This window comes from Plectropomus leopardus, chromosome 2 (genome assembly GCF_026936395.1).
Source record: "Plectropomus leopardus strain MGB_pleo_1.0 chromosome 2, ASM2693639v1, whole genome shotgun sequence".
NCBI classification, from domain to species: Eukaryota; Metazoa; Chordata; class Actinopteri; order Perciformes; family Serranidae; genus Plectropomus; species Plectropomus leopardus.
Window position 1 is genome coordinate 31,576,280 of NC_142177.1, and position 18,334 is coordinate 31,594,613.

The 18,334-nt window shown below is 38.2% G+C and overlaps 2 protein-coding genes across 2 annotated transcripts; one reads left to right on the plus strand and one right to left on the minus strand.

The window, feature by feature from the left end:
- Positions 1–105: 105 nt before the first annotated feature.
- slc5a8l (solute carrier family 5 member 8, like) lies at positions 106–9,625 on the minus strand. Its single transcript, XM_042496902.2, has 15 exons — positions 8,822–9,625; positions 7,820–7,885; positions 7,515–7,566; positions 7,081–7,148; positions 5,977–6,131; positions 5,511–5,651; positions 5,291–5,420; positions 5,096–5,184; positions 4,395–4,507; positions 2,235–2,302; positions 2,049–2,135; positions 1,724–1,914; positions 1,034–1,143; positions 833–918; positions 106–726 (listed from the first exon to the last, which is right to left on the minus strand). Exons 1-15 carry the CDS (start codon positions 9,173–9,175, stop codon positions 613–615), a joined length of 1,824 nt encoding a protein of 607 aa, XP_042352836.2. The 5' UTR covers positions 9,176–9,625; the 3' UTR covers positions 106–612.
- Positions 9,626–11,236: 1,611 nt separating this feature from the next.
- Positions 11,237–18,319, plus strand: tshba (thyroid stimulating hormone subunit beta a). Its single transcript, XM_042497776.2, has 3 exons — positions 11,237–11,371; positions 11,481–11,683; positions 12,791–18,319. The coding sequence occupies exons 2-3, from the start codon at positions 11,522–11,524 to the stop codon at positions 13,067–13,069; spliced, it is 441 nt and encodes a 146-aa protein (XP_042353710.1). The 5' UTR covers positions 11,237–11,371; positions 11,481–11,521; the 3' UTR covers positions 13,070–18,319.
- The last annotated feature ends 15 nt before the right edge of the window (positions 18,320–18,334 follow it).

Consider the following 18,334-nt stretch of genomic DNA (forward strand, 5'->3'; position numbering starts at 1 on the left):
ACTGTAAATGTATTTTTCTTTCCTTGTATCTCTCTCTTATAACATGTGAAGGTCATACACTCACTGGAGTCCTCTGTGCTGAATGTGGTTTTTCAGTCAACACAGTTGAACTATATACAAAAGTTTTATTAACAAGTATAATTTGTGATTCATTTATACACATAGTTAATAAAGAGTGCACAATTTACATATAAAAATAACCAGGCATTAAACAAATAGTCCAAAACAAACAGCCATTTTTCATCACATTATAAAATATCAAACCATATTCCAGTGTGCTTGTCTGTGTCAGCATGATATAAAGGACAGTGTTCAGGTAGACAATATAGAGCTATCAGCTGCTATCAGGGAGAACAATTGAACTAAGGCAATAACGGTAAAGTTGCCACATCACTGCTTTTAAGGAAATGGAAGCTGCTCTGTCATAGTGGGGCAAAACACATCATAATTTCTATCAACATAAATACATCTATACCAGTAATAGAAATATAATTATTTTCTTTTTGCAAATCAATGCATTACATGTATTTAGCACCAGAATAATCGTGGCTTTTCATTTGTGTCTTTAGAAAATAAAAAATCGTAAAGATATTATTTATTGATAAGGCAGAATTACAGTTTGGTGGCTTTTTCAATATCTTGACTCTTCACGTCAAAGTCTGTGAAAGCTGGGTTGTCAGTTTCCATATGAAAGTCTGTCGCAGCCTTTTCTGGGATGTCTGATGCCTGTAGTGGGTTGAGAACAAGTGTTGAGAACAAGAAGTGTTAATATATATATATTTGTGTAATAATCCTAACTTTTTTATCAATTATCTAACAGTTAGTCTCCTACCTCTGATTTATTACACCAGCTGTAGCAGATCAGGTCACTTGCCCTCACAAACAAATCAGGGTTCATTTTTTCTTGTTTGCATCCACCTAAAAAGAAATAGATGCATATTCCCATACAGCAGGTGTTTTATGATAGATTTAGATCATGCAGCCATGGACGTGTCTCTTTAGTGAAAGTAGAAGTGAGGAAATAATGTCTCACCTGTGATCAGGCTCACGAACAAGCCGGACACGATTGTGATTAGTGTACCAAACAGAGAGAGGTAGAGGTAGGACAGAGAGTACCAGGAGTCTGCCAGAGGTGGCCTCACACTGACACAAAGGACATCATTTTAGTCATCGTCTGCCTCTTAATCTGCACTTGTTACAACAACATGATCACCACTTCTGTCTTTACTGTATGAATGAGGGTTGTACTGTAACTAGGTAGTATCTTTATGATTCTTTAGGGTTCTGCCTTGTATTAATCTAAGATTGATTAATCTGCCATTTACGCTTGATTGATTGTTTTGTTTTTTTCCACTTGCAGTCCAAAACCCAAAGATATTCAGTTTACACTTATATTAAACATAAAGGCAGCAAATGTTCACATTTGAAAAAGAAATGTTTTTCTTTCTTGTTTTGGAAAAGCATGGGTGCAGCATATTTAATCAGTTAAGTTTCTGATATCGTGATAACGCATTATCACATTCACATGGCAGCATTTCCCTCTCTGAGCAGTCTAGTGACAGTAAAATCTATTCTGACAATGTTTTACTTTTCGTGTAAGCCTTGAGTCATTTTTGTACTCATTTGCTACATTAAAATGCTAATGACTTTTCCTGTTAACACTGACCATATCACATGCTTGAGTGACAGCAGATGGACCTTAGTTTTATGTAATATGACTCACTCGGGCTGCACGGTCAGAGTCACGGGACTGGTCCATGGAGCTGTTGTTGTGAAGTTTTGGCTCATTGTGCTGCAGTTCACAGTGCTGACTGGGAGAGGATTTGTTTTTTCAACTGTTGGTGGGTAAATCTGGCCTCCAATCCCCACCCACAGAGTCAAAGCCAGACCAACGATCATTCCCGAAAGTCCTCCCTGCAAAGTAAATATGCCTTCTGCAGTCAAATACTTCCTGGATGTGTGCCATTTGTTTTATGAGCTTGATTTCTTTGTGTTATCAGAGGGTGCAGTTGTTCAGGTGAATGCAACAGTCTAAAGAAAATACTCACTGTTGAATTTGTTGTGCGGAATAGCATGCCTAAAAGGTAAAGACCAAGAAGAGGCCCGCTGATCATGCCAAATACTGACAGGGCTGCCTGAAAAAAGAAACAGGAGGCTTGTAGTTCTTAATATTCAGCTCTTGGTGGTACAGTAGAGCAACAAATAGCTGCAGTAGTGTTAATGCACGTGTTAACCTGCAAAACGCTTCCCATCAGTGAAGCAACGCCAGCCATTCCAATACACAGGGCACCAAAGAAAACACCTGGAATATGTTAGAGTCAAAATTATTGAAATTGAGATTCAAATTTCTAAGGCAGGTTATTGGCTTAACTTTAGGTTTTCACATATATTTTAATGTTCTCAGCAGAATTCAGTGATAAAGGGTTGGAAATGAACTTTTTTGTCCACCTGCCACTGTGGCTGGTGGACTCCAAAATTATTTTTGGGCTGGTGAGTGAAGCAAATCTAGCAACTATTTTACCAGCATTGGCCGGTGGCTGGTGCTAATTTCAAACCCTGTTACTGAGGTTTTAGTGTGCTCAGTTTACTTTATTAAGACATTATGTCTCACTTTTACACTTACCTGCAGGTTTTTAAAAATATACTTTTTCTTGCAGTAATGTTTAAAATACTGTATCTGTCAAGAAATGTAACAAACGGGGGGCCTAGTCATTTTTCAAGTGTTTGCACTCAAGTTCAAAGCCAAGTCCAAAGTCAAGACTGACAGGCAATAAGTGCTTTGAGTGGCTGAACAACTAGTAAAGAGCAAACAAGTACAGGTTCATCACCATGTTACCAAGTCCTAAACTTTGTGTTTCGAATCCTAAGCAAGTCATGATCCACTCTTCAACAAGTGTAGTGTCAATATTACATTTCCAAAACGTTTGTATGTGTTTTAAAATTGACATTGAGTTTGTTAAAACAAGTTCAAAAGTTAGGCTAGCGTTAGCTGAGCATTAGTGCTCTTGCTAAATTTATATTTATTTTTTGTGAAGCTTCAAATGTCAAACAACGTTGGAAGTTGTTGCGTCTTCATCTGAAATGTTTGACCAGCACATTTTGTATACTGCAATTTGTTTTTTGTTGACCATCGCGTAGTTTTTGTATGAGAACAAAATTGTCTTTGGGATCATTTTTTCAAACTGCCGCTGAGCAATATAACATTAGTTGTTCGTGGTTCTCTCCTGCAACTTGATTGGATGCTGTTGGATTGGTTCAAACAAGGTGGATCTTGGGAAGTTGGTCTGGACTTGCTGGGAATGAATAGTGTTAATGTTTGTTAATTCAAGAAATGAATGCAAAATTATTGATTTGTGGCAAAAAAAAAAAAAATTAGATGACATACTTTTTAATCTTTTGGCTTGGGGAAAGGTATCCGGTATTATCAAGTCAAAAGGCTCGAGTCCGAGTGAAGTCACGAGTCATTGGTGTTAAAATCCAAGTGGAGTTGCTGATCATTTTATTTTGTCAAATTGGGTCTAAAGTCATCAAAAAGTAGCATTGTTTCCATTGGGGGTTGTGTGTCCAGGAGACTGATGAATCCTTTTTTATGTGGCTTTTTCAGTCAGACCTTTAGCAATTATTGTCACTGCAGTTGGTTACAGTGGGTAGGAAGTTTGTCATTCCATACAGGGAAAGGGTCACTTTTAGCAAAATTCTCATTTTTAGTGGTGAATCTTTGCAGCTTTTTACATGTATGCATATCTAGGCCATCATAGTTACTTTCACACATGGTTGTGAAACAGGTATTAAAGTGGATCAAATGTGCTTTTACAAAGTGACATCAGCTCTGTTAAATGACTTGCTGTAATGAGCAAGAACATTGTGATCCTGGTTGCATACTCAATGGAGCCACACCCTTGATTTTGCCATTCCCAAAAAAGGTTCATTGAACCTATGTTTTTCTGCCTGTGCACATTTTCCCACAGTAAATCTCATGACACACTGCACATTTTTGTAGCAGTAACTACTGGTTGTACAGCTTAGTAGCAGCTTAATGGGAACTTTAATTAAATTTGAATCAACAGCTTTAAAGCTGTCTATTGTTAACACGTTTATGATCATGTCTTGACGTGCACAGTGGAGCTGGAAACACTTTAAACTACCTGGTAAGAATAACATGATAAGATAATAGTTATCTTCAAGTCTAAATGTATCTTGTGCGCTTCATTGAGTCACACTGTGTGATGATTACTGCGGTATTTATGATCAGAGTTGAAAGTAAACTCAAACGGGTTTTTTTCCCCTCAAATTGTTTTTTTTTTCCAGCACATTTTTCCTTAGTCACTCTGTATGCTTTTCTGATGCCTGTCTATTTCTATGGCTGCTATGCAAGCATTTTTTACACAACTTACTCAAGCCCATGTTCATCCAGGACACTTGTCTCTCTGTGAGGTTTTTGAACACTGGGAGTATGAAGTCTTCCACTGTGACAGCAACAAGTGCATTAATGCTGGAAGACACCGTGCTGAGAAATATAAAAACAGGAACCTCTTAGTCACTGGACAGAACAGGAAGACAGAAGCATTTCAATGATTAGATTGCAGATAAAGTTAGTCTCAGGTAGCATGCAGATGGTGGTGTCTTGCATCTCTTTCTCTTTCCTTTTTTGCCATGATTGTATTTCACTTGCTATTTACGACATCTATTGCTCATCTGTCCGTCCTGGAAGAGGGATCCCTCACTATCCTCTACCGCTCTTCCTGAGGTTTCTTCCTCTTTTTTTTCCCCGTTACAGGGGTTCTTTTTGGGGAGTTTTTCCTTGGGTGATGTGAGGGTCTAAGGGCAGAGGGATGTCGTACACTGTAAAGCCCTCTGAGGCAAACCTTGTTTTGTGATAATGGGCTATATAAATAAAACTGACTTGACTTGACTTGACATGTATGACCAGGAATGTCAACACAGCAATAACTTGTTCAAACATTTGTGAAGAAATAGTGGATTTTTCTCAGGAAGAGACATAACGTAAGTATGGACAGCTCATTCTTTCCTTCACCTTATCTATAAGATCATCACCTTATCAACAGCATTTTTCCTTATTTGTCTCAGGCCTCACCTAAGGGTGCCACTGTATGCAGCAGCCACAAACAAGCCAGGGATTCCTGGGTAGATTGCCAGCATATCCATCACAAGGTAGGGCAGCAGCTGGATCATGAATACAAACCATATTTACTGTTAACAGCAATGCTTTGTTACACAACAAACAGCATGGCATCGATGTGATGACCAGTAAAGAGGCAGCTGCAGTTACCTGGTCATGGGTGTCTATGTCACCGTTTGTAAATGGGTCACATTCCTTGTAAATGGAGTACATGGTGAGGCCAGAAAACACAGCCAGGCTCACAGTTATCCACAAGCCAACCATGTTGACATATAAAGACCTGAAAGAGGTGAAAGAAGACTTGTCAGTGCATGAATCATAGCTCACAGCTTATAATTCACTGTTTGCATTGCACTGCAGGAACCCTCACATCTTGGCATGCCCCAAGGTTTTGCAGGAGATGTAGCGTTGCACCTGGGACTGGTTGATTGCATAGATGGATGTCCACATCACGCTGCCACCGACTACGATAGTCCAGAAAGTGTGACGCTTCAGAGGATCTGGGTCAAAACTGTGATAAAAGTCAACAACACAGGAAAGAAAACTGAAGGCACTGTTTGGGGTAATCAGCAGAGCAGCCGTGTGGTAATGTGAGATTACACTTTTGTGGCAGTAATCATTGATATTCAGGTTTCTTGATTATTGGTTGCAGAGGAGTTTCCAGTGAAATCTCTTCCTTGGATACTAGCACTATTACACGATACAGGGCGCAATTAAAAGAGAGTTGCTTTTCTTTGGCTGTAGCTAATTTATCTGGTTCAGGAAGCCCCACTCATCTGGTGTCAGATTAATACAAATTAACAACATATACTATCTGACACTGCTTGTGTACTTACTCAAACGCATATAGTCGGCCTCCTCGGCCAGCGTCTTCCCAAATCTTCGTCAGGCCTCCCTGCAGTACAGCTCCTCGAGCTATAACAGCCACAAAACCTGCCAGCATGATCACCATCTGCAGCACGTCTGTCCAGATTACTGCTTTCAAACCGCCCTGAAACAAAATCCACGCCACAGTCAGCTATTCATTTAGTTTATCATCCAGCACTTTTGTTAAATCTTTCCAATTAAGGTATTCTGAAGGCTTACTGTGATGTTAAAATTACACTTTATCACGCAGAGAATAACTTTACTTAATAACTTTATAGTTTCACAGGGAGATCAGACAGTTATCGAGAATGCTGCAGGGATGACTCTTTTTTATTATTGTAGGCCAGCCTGAAAGTTAGCATCGCCCTGTTTCCCTCGTCAAAAAGTCTGTGGGATTTTTATTGCAGGAAATAAGCTCTGTTGCAAACAAACTTTATGATACTAGCACATTTTTCTCATGAACATAATATTCACAAACAACATTTTATGAATGCAATCACCAGAAATTAAAAGCTAAAGTTAGGCTGTAAACAAACTACACCATGGTCACATGACCGCATCGTCACCATCATGATGAGGCTGTAAAGCCATGTTCAGGGTGATGATGTTGTTCAGTCTTGTTCAGCCACTTCTTAGCAACCACCTGGTTATATACTGTTTATAAATGTTTAAGCTACTGTAAAAGCTTAAACATTTATTGACTTTTTTATGTTCAGACCAAAATGTAAAAACTTCTTATGCTTGTGTTAACCACAGACTTTTATGTCAGCCATCTGACCCCAAACCCATTACAAAGAAAACACTGACATTGAGACAAGGGAACAAGAAATGCAAAAATGTTATCTCTTTTCCGGGTTCAGTACTTATCTTGCAGCAATACAGTAGGTGTTGATGAGACAATGTGTAAAACAACAATGAACCAGGCTGCCTTTAGTTCAATACATTCAAATACAAACATACTTGGACTTGAGGATTTCAGTCTGTATATGTTATGCTCTTCTTGTATATTGTTTGGCACCCAGATCATTAATTCAATACAATACAAAACAATTCTTGAAAAGCACAATACCAACCAAAGTGCAGTAGAGGATGCACACCGCTCCTGTAGCCACCAGCACTCCCCATAGATTAAGTCCTGTGACTGAGTAATAACAAAAAAGCTCCATTATGATTTCAAAATAGGCATAGTATGTGACAGTTTTGGTTATTTCAAGCCAAAGTCCTATCCATCCTTATTCTCTTTTTTTACTTGGCATTTAGCGATAGGTTTTTTCCCTTAAAACAAAAACACACACTTGTGGTCACCCCTTTGTTTTAGGTTCTATCAGCTTTTAAGATAAACATAAGAGAAAGAAACACAGCTGCATCCTTTAACTACTATCAGTAGAAGATAAACTCTGATATCAGATCAAATCAACTCTAACACAGGTACCTCTGGAAGACTAAACCCTCATACTAAGTACTTTTCTTCATAGCTTTTCCAAGAACAGCCCATGTATAGACTTACTTTGATTTAGTGCAAGAGCTGGAGCATAGATGACCAAACCAGTGTACAGGGCCTGAGAAAAGAGCCTGCCATTAGTTGATTAGACTCAATAAGCATGTAATTCATATTTAACTGGTATAAAGAATCTGCTTTACATAAAGTCAAAAAGGAAAAAGACAGCTGCTTTTTACTATGCCACATTTACCATGATGATTGTGTATGTGTTTTCCATTTCTCATGGTTTGGCACTTTAGTTTTCAATTATCTAAATACAAGAAGTTATTGAATATTTCTCATTTTAAAAGGTTAAAGCACATTTTAGTTACCGTTTGTACAATGTACATTGATGTCCCAATTATCCGGATGGTCCGGCTAAAGCGCATCTCCAGGTACTAAAAATAAAAAGGAAAGTCAGATATCATTAAAATGATTTAGTTCACACTGAAACAAAATATTTAAATTATTTTTTTTTTCTTTCTTTAACTCCAATATTACTTACTTTTCTAGCAGTTAAATTCTTTACAGCCTTTGACAGGCGTAAACCCCCGACCACTTTAGTAAACCGGCTGTGTTGCCAGCTGATGAATCATTAGCCACATTAACTTTTAGAGTCTTGTATTTTTATAGCATCAAAGCATGCTTGCTGTACTGATCTTTACACTTTCAGTTGTTTGGTACTGCACATGTCAGCCAGCCATTATAATCATTCATACCTATTCTAATCATTTACAGCAGTGGTGTCAAACATATGGCTGCTGGGCCAGAACCAGCTCACCAAAGGGTCCAATCCGGTCCACTGATGCACTTATGAAGACTAAGAGGACCCAGCATTCAGGAGCATGTTTAACAGTGAGTAGCTTAGTTCAGCAGCTTCAGTGCAAAAGTCAGACTTCTGTTTAAAACAGAACACTACCAAAATGTTTGATTTGTAAATAGTTTGTAAAGCGGAGGATAGCTTAACTGGTTTCTTCAACAGCTTCCTTTTTAATTTGGTGTTACAATACTACACAGCAGTGGATAGGTTTGGAAAAATTCACATGCTGCAGACTCAGTGCATGTGGAAAAACTGAGACATTTGTTGAAATTGCATTTATTTTTCTTAAGACATCCCAGGCTGTTTATCATCTGTTTTGTAAATGGATGATCACTTTAAGGGTGCACTTTTTTACACTAAAAGACAGGGAAAATGTTAAGTTGTTGTTATTTCTAGGTTATTATGTATTGATTTTACTGGTCGGGCCCACATGATATCAGATAGGGCTGAATGTGGCCCGTGACCCAAAATGAGTTCGACACCCCTGATTTACAATGTGTGACTTTTTCCTCACCTCATAGGCACTGGTGATCCCCAGTCTATAGAAAAGCGGGACAAAGATCTCAGCAGTGATGGTAGACATGATGGCATAGGCGAAGCCGAAGATCCAGAAGGCAGCTCCAAACCGGTAGGCTTCAGTAGGTGTGCCAATGACTGTGATACCAGACATGAAGCTGGCAGTGAGTGACATGGCAACAGGCACAGCTGTCATTTGCCGTCCACCCAGCAAGAACTCCGAGCTGCTGGTCTCCTTTCGGCTCCGGATGGCCTGGAAGAGTCCAACACCTGCTGCCCCCACGATTATTCCAGCAAACACAACATAATCCCACACAGAGAAAGTGGCCACTGGGCCACCTGTTCCAACCATGGCTCGTGCAGCAGAAGGAGATTCCTGTTAGTAACACTTCTCTCCGACCTGTCGATAGGAATGCTCAGATTCGGGAGGATTTCTGTGTTATGTAATCTTGCTAATGTTTAATGTTCTTCTCTAAATTATTCTTAAATTGTCCTCAATTCCAGTTGATCAGAAACCAATACCAAAAGCCTATAATAACACTACAGGCAGAAAGAAAAATGCTTTTTAGTGAATTTCAGACTCTGTCAACTGTATTAACTTATTTAAATCAGCTGCACTCATCCTAAAAGTCTCTCTTCAAACCTTCAACAGCGAAAATAAAAATCCAGAGAGTTCAGGGTGTCCACTATTGTTTCAGTTTTGCCAAGCCAACCATCAACAACAAGATTCCCCTCGACTTATCGTAGAAGAATGAGGTACTTCAACCACTGCACATCGCATAGTAGAGTCTGGTCCACTCTGATGCTTTCGGCAGACTATAAAGATCACTTACTGTAGTTAATAATCAATCAAAGACGCACGGTGCTGAGAACAGCAATAATGTCAGTGATTATAAAAAGTGATGATCCTGTGCTTTGTTCTATTGAAAAAAAAGAGACTTTGTGTTGTCAGTATGTCTCCATTCCTGAAGTGACATAATCCAGGAGGGGTTTTTATACAAACCTTGTGTTACTCAGTAGTTACTGCTTATGTGAGGAATTCAGGAGGCAGGGAAGGTTAAACCTATCTGGTCAGGTCATTTTGGGGTCACGTTGTTACCTTTGCTTTACACAGCGCATCACTCCAGAGATGTGTAAAGAAGCACATCAGTTTAAACTACAAAATGTGACAAATACAGGGAAAAAATATTGCAGATGAGAAGGAAAAAACGTTTAAGCTATTAGACCTATATGGCAGCAGACTGTAAGTGTCAGACTTGTAACATTAGTAATCTAATACATAAAGATTTATGGTTGATTTTGTTTAAGTCACTCTTGATGAGATCATCAGTTTTGGTCAAACCTTCGAAAGTTAATGTAAAATGACACATGCTGTTAATGTTTGTAAAGGTGAGTAAGAGCTGTGGAGAAGAAATCAGATGCTAAAAGAGACGATGGCTGAACTCACTATATTGCAGTATTCTTGTAAGCATTATTCATTTTCACAGATTTACTCATGACTTGACGGTGACAGTGTAAAAGATAACTTAAAAAACAAGGATTAAATTCAGTTTGAAGGACTGTGATTGAAATGGAAAAAGAAAATCAGTCCATGTGGTGTATTTCTGAGATAGCCCAACTTATGGCACAACTCAGGGATGCCAAGAAAAGCGTGTTTTTAGGAAACCCTTTAAACTATAAATGAAAATTAAAATCTACCAAAAGATTCACAGTTATGACTTCCTGTATCAGGAAGACTTTGACTACCCTTGACAATCATTAAACATAAATATAGATAAGGAAACCCCTGCAGTCTGGCACTGTCGGGTGGAAAATGGCACTCCTCATTATTCAGAGTAGTGAATTTTCAGTAGCTTAAAGTCTCCATCTTAAGAATTTGGTGTTTAGAGATAAACGCTTGTGTCAACTGCAGCAGTTTTTAATTTACTTACTGTGGGAACAGATTAGATAAATTTGCTCTGAATGTTTGCTACAAATGCTCAGCAAACATTTTGACTGTGACAGTTTGTGAACATTTTGTGTGCACTTTGCTGACTGGTGTAGATTTTTGTAACCCTCAATGCTCGAATCATCATTTTAATATGGTCATTCAGAAAGTGCTCTGACACGTTTTGTGGTAGAGTGTTTTTTTTTTCTGTTAATTTTTATCCAAATGGGAGACAGATTGGTTTCAACTCAGGTCAAACTTAGTTGTTCTTTATAAAATATGCATTCTTTCAAGCAGAAATTAAGCTTTTTGGCATTTTGTAACATCTAGTGGGCTCAGTTTCAGACCACTTTGGAAAGTTGAGTTGCGCAGAGGCTTTCAGCTGACGCAGAATCCATTGCATGAATTTTGTTGGTTACTGTATAAACTTTGTTCATGAAGGAAATCATTAATTCATTTCATCCACATAATGGCCTAAAAGGTCAGTTCTTCCTGTTCGTCACAGATAGCAGATAAGTGCTACCTTGGATACAGCTGGATTGTATGATGTTTGCATAAATAGCAGGGGTATTCAGACACACAGCATCATCAGACCTGCAGGTGCTCACATCTCCCAAGCAGGTGATTTGTACATGTGCAGAGGGGAGAAATTCATGTTTGAGGTACTACTCTTTCATCCTCTCTGTTATCTGGTTGTCAATTTGTCTCTTTCTCTTTCCTTCCCATGCAGGTCCAAAATTGACTGATTGGGAGCAAATAACATTGCTGAACATGGAGAGTGCAGTGTTCTCCTGCGGGCTCCTTTTTCTGCTGTTCAGCCCAGCTGTTCCCATGTGTTTACCCACTGACTTCACACTGTACGTGGAGAGGCCAGAGTGCGACTTCTGTGTGGCGATCAACACCACCATCTGCATGGGCTTCTGCTACTCAAGGGTATGTATGTCCTCAATTTTCAGTCATTCGTTTAGGTGTAAAAAAGAAACGGATGAAAAAAATTTTACCATACCCGATGACATTTTTTAATTTTTTTATATATTTTTTTATTTTATCATAATGACAGTGTTAAACTTTGTCTGCACAATCAAATTGTTTGAAAGAATATATAATATAGAGGTAACACATTTAAAAAAAAAATACATAGCATAATAAAATTGATCTAATATAGAAGAAATACATTATTATGTAAATATAAGAAAAAACTTTAATATCGTTCAGTATTTTATTTAACATTTCCTCTGTGTAATCATTCAATTGTAGACATTATTGTGTGTGAAAAATCATGAAGGAAAGGCAAGAGTAAACTATACAGATTTTTTTGTAAATCTATATCTGAATCAAAGATCTTTCCATAAAAATCATAACATTTACAACAAAAATGAATTTGGGGTCTTTACACTCAAAATATATTATGACATTTTTGGCAGAAATTTTAAAATGTGGTTTTCATGTTGAAAATGGCTCAAATCTGACCAAAACTTTGTGGTGACATTAAAAATGAAAAAAGAGATACTAAAATCAGAAATACTTTATTGATCCAGAGGGCGAAATTGTGGTTCATTACTGCCACTCTGAGCCAAGCATATGCTACATATGAAGTTTGTAAAAATATAAAAAATCAATCACAGTGTCAGCATTAGAATGTACATTATCCAAAATGTAAAATATGTGTTGTGTGCTAAGAATGTAAAGTGCATAGAAAATACTTAACATACAGCACATTACACATATTTTATATTTTAGGTAGTTTACGTACAAGTGTTATTACTGAGTGTTAACATATGAGTGATTGACTGACTTTATTTTTTGCAAAAAAAACAACAAACGTCTCCATTTTAACATGCAACTTTCTGGGTTTTATCCCTGACAGAAGTACAACATGGAACAAAAAGTTCACAGTTCTTGTCACATAAAAATGAAACAATTTGGGGGCCTATTTTTTTCTCATTTTCAGTTGAAAACAAATCCCTAAATAAAGTTCTGTGTGCTCAAGGAGTTAAAATGTCTAATATGTTCACACATGTGTTTGTGTACGTTGAGCAGGACAGCAACATGAGAGATATACTCGGCCCTCGCTTCCTTATCCAGAGAGGTTGTACCTATGACAAGGTGGAATACCGGACGGCCATACTACCCGGCTGTCCTCTCAACACCAACCCCGTCTTCACCTACCCCGTGGCTCTCAGCTGCCACTGTGGTGCCTGCAGGACTGACAGCAATGAGTGCGCACACAGGGCCAGCGTGGACGGAGCGAGGTGTACCAAACCAGTAAGACGTATCTACCCATATCCTGGCCAGAGCAGCTACATGATCCCTTTCTGATTCTTTTCTTGTTATCTGCTTATCTCTTTTTCTTTTGTTAAAATTACCAAACTGAAACTACATGATCCATGAATGTTTTGAGAAGAGACAGACTTCATCCTTTAGCTTGTGATAGATACAGTGATATCAGTCTGTACTGGTACTTATTGTACCAGCCTGTTTTACTGTCTTTGTTGCCCAACATGTCTGTGCTCTTTCAGTGTTTACAATGGGGGCTGGTGAGTATTTTTGCCAGCGTCATTATCCCCCCCCCCCCGGCTGTACACTCATGTGCGTGTGACTCCCAGACTTATTGTATTTACATGTAAAGGGACACTCTGAATGCAACTCGATTAAAGCTCAAGTCTCTAAATAGCTCTCGGACTAAGCCATGCTTGACTTAATCACTTCCTGCACCAAACCATACTGCAGCCTCCTGTTTACTACATAAACACACAAAGCCATGACACTCCACAATGTCACCTCAGGATCCTATATTTGCCTCAGCAGTTATTCTGGAGGGCACATGATTGTTGACACACCTCTTATTAAATGGATTATCAGTGAGCATCTTGAACCAGAAAGATCAGGCACAGAGAAGTCACCAAACACCAAAATTACAGTGTGACTCTCATCTGTTTAATAGCTTTGTCTCTTCTCTCCAGTAGAGCTTATGTGTGTAGTTTCCCATTCTCATAGGGAATTTGGGAAGACAGCTGGGGGTTATTAATAGAACAGCAGTTCATAGTAGGAGAATGTATGATAAGTCCATCATGTGGATGTCTGTGACGCTGCTCTCTCATGTCCTTATTTTGTACTCTGTCACTTCTTTATATTATAGCATTTGTCTGTCAGTTACAGTTTACAGTGTCTGTCACTGAAAAAAACACTTTTTTGGCAGGGTCCGACAGTTATTGTATGTATCTGAGCCTCATGGGTCTTATGTGTTGGTTCTGCGTCTCTGACAGCTTCTTGAATTTTGAAGCATTTAGTGAAACACAAAAGAATAGCAAACTGTCGATCCGACGGACAGAAAACATCAAATTTGAATGGATAGCACAAAAGGACAATTTTCTGTCTGACATTCATGACTCAGCTGGAGTGATCACCATCTGCATTACTCTACATATCAAGTTTTGCCTCTGTGCCACTGATGCCTGACATGATTCAGAAACCCTGAAGCAAACTCAAAGAGGAGGTGTGTTTAGGGTGTAATAGTGAAAGAAAGGACATGAGGCCCAGCTGACTGTGCGGGGAAAAGTACAGATGGAAAACCAGTTTATAAAATGCTGTGCTACTATCACCTTGAGGAAGCTTGTACAACTTCTGACAACCCGACACTTTGTTTGACCTTGCTGTCAGCTGACAAAATGGCCATTCTGGGAATGGTAGTCCATTGTTTATGTCTTATCTATCAGTGTCAACACTGCTTCTTTAACTTTGACCCACACGTGTTTAAAATCTGGTAAATTTTATAAGAGAAAATGTATCTTCGTTGTAGTGATAATTTAGAAGTATATCTGCAAAGGAGTGCCATTTGTTATCTTATGAATGTCCATAAACCATTTCCTGAGAACAGTGATAGACTCATAAACCTACGTAACTGAAGGGTTAATTGTGCTGTTTAATTCATACAAACAGTTGACCTTTTATAACTCTAATTGTCAGACTGGTATAGCACAATGGTTTGAATTGCCAAGCTGAAAATCCCTGTGTAGTGGTGTTTTGAAAACCCTTAATACCCTAATGGAAAAAGCAGTGGATGAAGTGGAATTTGCTTCCATCAGCACTCCACGAGAACCAGCTATGTGGCACACATACCGATCACTCTTTCATTCAGACCATACAGTTTTGTTTGTGTTGTGTTTATTCAACTAGAAAAAATGTGAGAATTTTTAAAGCCGTGCGCTAAGGACAGCAATGTCGGTTGGTCCATCCATCACATCAGTCTAGACTAAAATATCTGTACAGCTAATAAATCAATTAAGATTAAATTTGCCACAGACAGTCATGGTCCAGTTATGATCCTCCAACTTTTCCTGATCCTTGTGCAGATATTCATGGTTCCCAGATGATGACTCCTAATGACTTTTTGATCCCCTGACGTTTACCTTAGGGCCACCGTGAAGTTCACATTTGTGGTATCGAGTGGAATTGCTCCACGACCTTATTCATGGATTGCCATTGTTACAGATATTCATGGTCCGCTTTGGATAAATTAATAATTTTGATGATCCCTTAAACTTCCCTTTCCTAACTCATGTTCACTCCTAATTACGTAATGATAGCATACTAATGCACTAAACTGAGATGTGTTAGCATTTAGCTTCCAGAGCCATGGTGCCTAAGTACAGCCCAATGACTGTATTTAAAGATGGATGACATGTAACCTCGCGCTGGGAATGGCATTTGGAGCCAGAGTCAGCGCAGTAACAATCTCAGCGGTATCAAGTTCCTGTCCATACATCCGTCTGACAAGTCGTGAGCAACAGTATTGTTCAGAAGCCAACAGATTAGCACACACAGCTGACAATTATGACAACAAATCCCCTTTTTGTAGCATCAGGTAACTCATTAGAACCAAACTTTTAAGAAAAACAAACACTTTACTAAAAATGACCTCAATTAACAAAAAAAAAACATCTTTGAGAGGTGGGCTTCACATTTTGGGAGCTGTCATGTCACCTATCCTTATAAACAGTCTATGGTACAGCCTAACAGAGCTGACTGTCGATGTCTTTTAAAATTTAGTTTTTCTCTGTTTGATATAATTACTAGATTGCGCATGCACAAGAGAAGACAGACACTGTTTAGCATAAAGGGAAAGTGTTTGTAACATTCATTGTAACACAACAGTAGTTCCAACATTGTTTTGATCATTTTAAAAGCCAAAAAAAAAAACCATGCAAGAGCATGCTGTGCTGTTGATGTTCATCAGTATCAATCTAGTGCATTTTAATAGTAAACTAAATACAATTTTATCTCATGCACTTTACATTAAGATCCTGAAAATCTACAAAATCGTCAAAAACCATTCAGTTTCCAAGCAGTTTGTCGAAGCCCTGGAGAATTCTTCTGAGGTATTGCTCCCCCTCTGGCATCAGCAGCATACACATGATCTCTGCTTATCTGATTCCTGATTTGACCACATTTAAATACAAAAGATACTTCTCAAAATTGCCCAAGTATAAATAAAAGGAATTGAATTGAACAGAATATATTTTATTTTCATTTCATTTACTCATTTAGATGTAAAGAAGAAGAAGTGAAGGGAGATAAAACCATTTATATGTGCAGATGAAGTAGAAACCCATAACAGGTTTTTCTAAGAACTTGACTGAAAAAAAAAAGAAATATACAAAGATTTAAAAGTACAACATGATGCAAATGCAATGCAAAACTATACATAAGACTAGTTATGTAAGTGTGAAAGTGTTCCCTACTGAAAAACTTCATTCTTCTCCTACAGGTTTACCTCCCACTGTTACACAACTTTTCATCTATAGTGCCTTGGAATGTCTCTATACCTTTAAAACCAAAGTCTTGGATAAACCAGTTTCAGTCCTAACATGAGCCTTCTTGCCTTTGGCACCCACCTTGTAATTACCCACAGTATGCACCCAAGAAGTGGTATTGTCAGCACTTGCAATTGAAACCTATTCAGTAAAATTTGCCAGGTGGTCTGATAAAACCCAGGAACCCCCCTTTTGATATTTAATAGGCTGCCTTTCATTCCTGGTTTAACCAGGACTAGAGATGGGCCATGGTTGTGTTACTACATAGAAACTTTTTTGTCTTCTTTTTTTTTTTTTTTTACGTGTATTTACCTAAGGCGAAGTTACTAGCCATAATTCTCTTCTCCTGTAAAACCTGCATCACACAGCTGCGCATAAACACATATGTGATTTCGTTGTCTTACTTGACGAGACTTTAACAAAGACGGGCTTGATAGAGGGCTGAAACTTGTACTGCTTTGTCTTTGTTTTATTTGTAGACTTCTGTGTATCTACATTGAGAGCAACAAAAAAAACGAAGTCAAATTCCTTGTATGCGTGCACATACTTGGCTGCGTCCCCACCCACATTTATCTTTTTGAGGGATGGCATGAAGGAGCCAGATGGTGGTGGAAGAAATAGATTATTCAGATACTTAAAAGTATCAGTATCACAATGTAAAGATGTGCTGCTCCATAGGTGTAGATTTCGGGGGGTATACAGGGGACACATCACCAGAATATTCTTAACATTTGCATTTCAATTTACATATGAAAGTAGCAGAGGGCTTTTATTTTGACAAAATTAAAATTGAGTAAGTAAAGGCATAAGTTGGTGCATAAAAACTCACCAGAATGCAGGAAATAAAGTGTTTGGTGCTCAAAATTGTCTGATGAAAGTCCCCCCAACCCCCACTTTCTTATGTGTGTCCACCCCCCACTTGTGAAACTAAATCTGCACCCTTGAGACCTTGAGATACTCCATCACTAGTAAAAGTCCTGCTTAGTACAAGATTGTATTAGCATTATCAGCAAAATGCAGTTAAAGGTGTCAAAACTAATAGTACGCTAAATGCATGAAAATGGTCCCTAGAGTTTTTATGTTATGTATTATCACTAATGCACTAACATGAAAGCACTGAGGAGGGAGCTAATTGTGATTTAGTGGCATACTGTTGTGTAATTTATCTTTAACAATGCTCAACATTTTCTAAATGGATTACGTGTTTAGTGTGTAAACTTATCAGTCGTAAAGTCATTTTTGTATTGTAAGAAATTTTTAACGGAGTCGGGCCAGTTTTAACTGTAACACACCTAATGATACTTTAAATTATTGCCCTGTATAAAAAAACAAGTGATATGAAGTAAGAAAAAAAAATCAGAACATGTCAGATAAATGCAGTGGAGTAAAAAGTACAATATTTCACTCTGAAATGTAGGTGAGAATAACTACAGACAAACATAATGCAAGACCTCATGTAAAGTACAAATACATCAAAATTTGCTCTAATACAGTAGTGTGTTTAGTAACTTTCCACCCCTCAGTAGAATAGATTAGGATGATGTCATTTCACTGGTGTTGCAGACAAGCTTTCTAGAATGATCTAATGCCTTGATTATCTTGACCCATGGATTTACATTGGGACTAGGATGATCTTAAAATCCTTTCGGGAAACAGCACCTTGACCCTTCACCGACTTTATGGATAGTATCTTCAAAAAACGTATTTCAGTTTCTAACGTTGTATATTTTTATCCACTTTATGTTTCAACCATTATTGAACAATAGGTCTT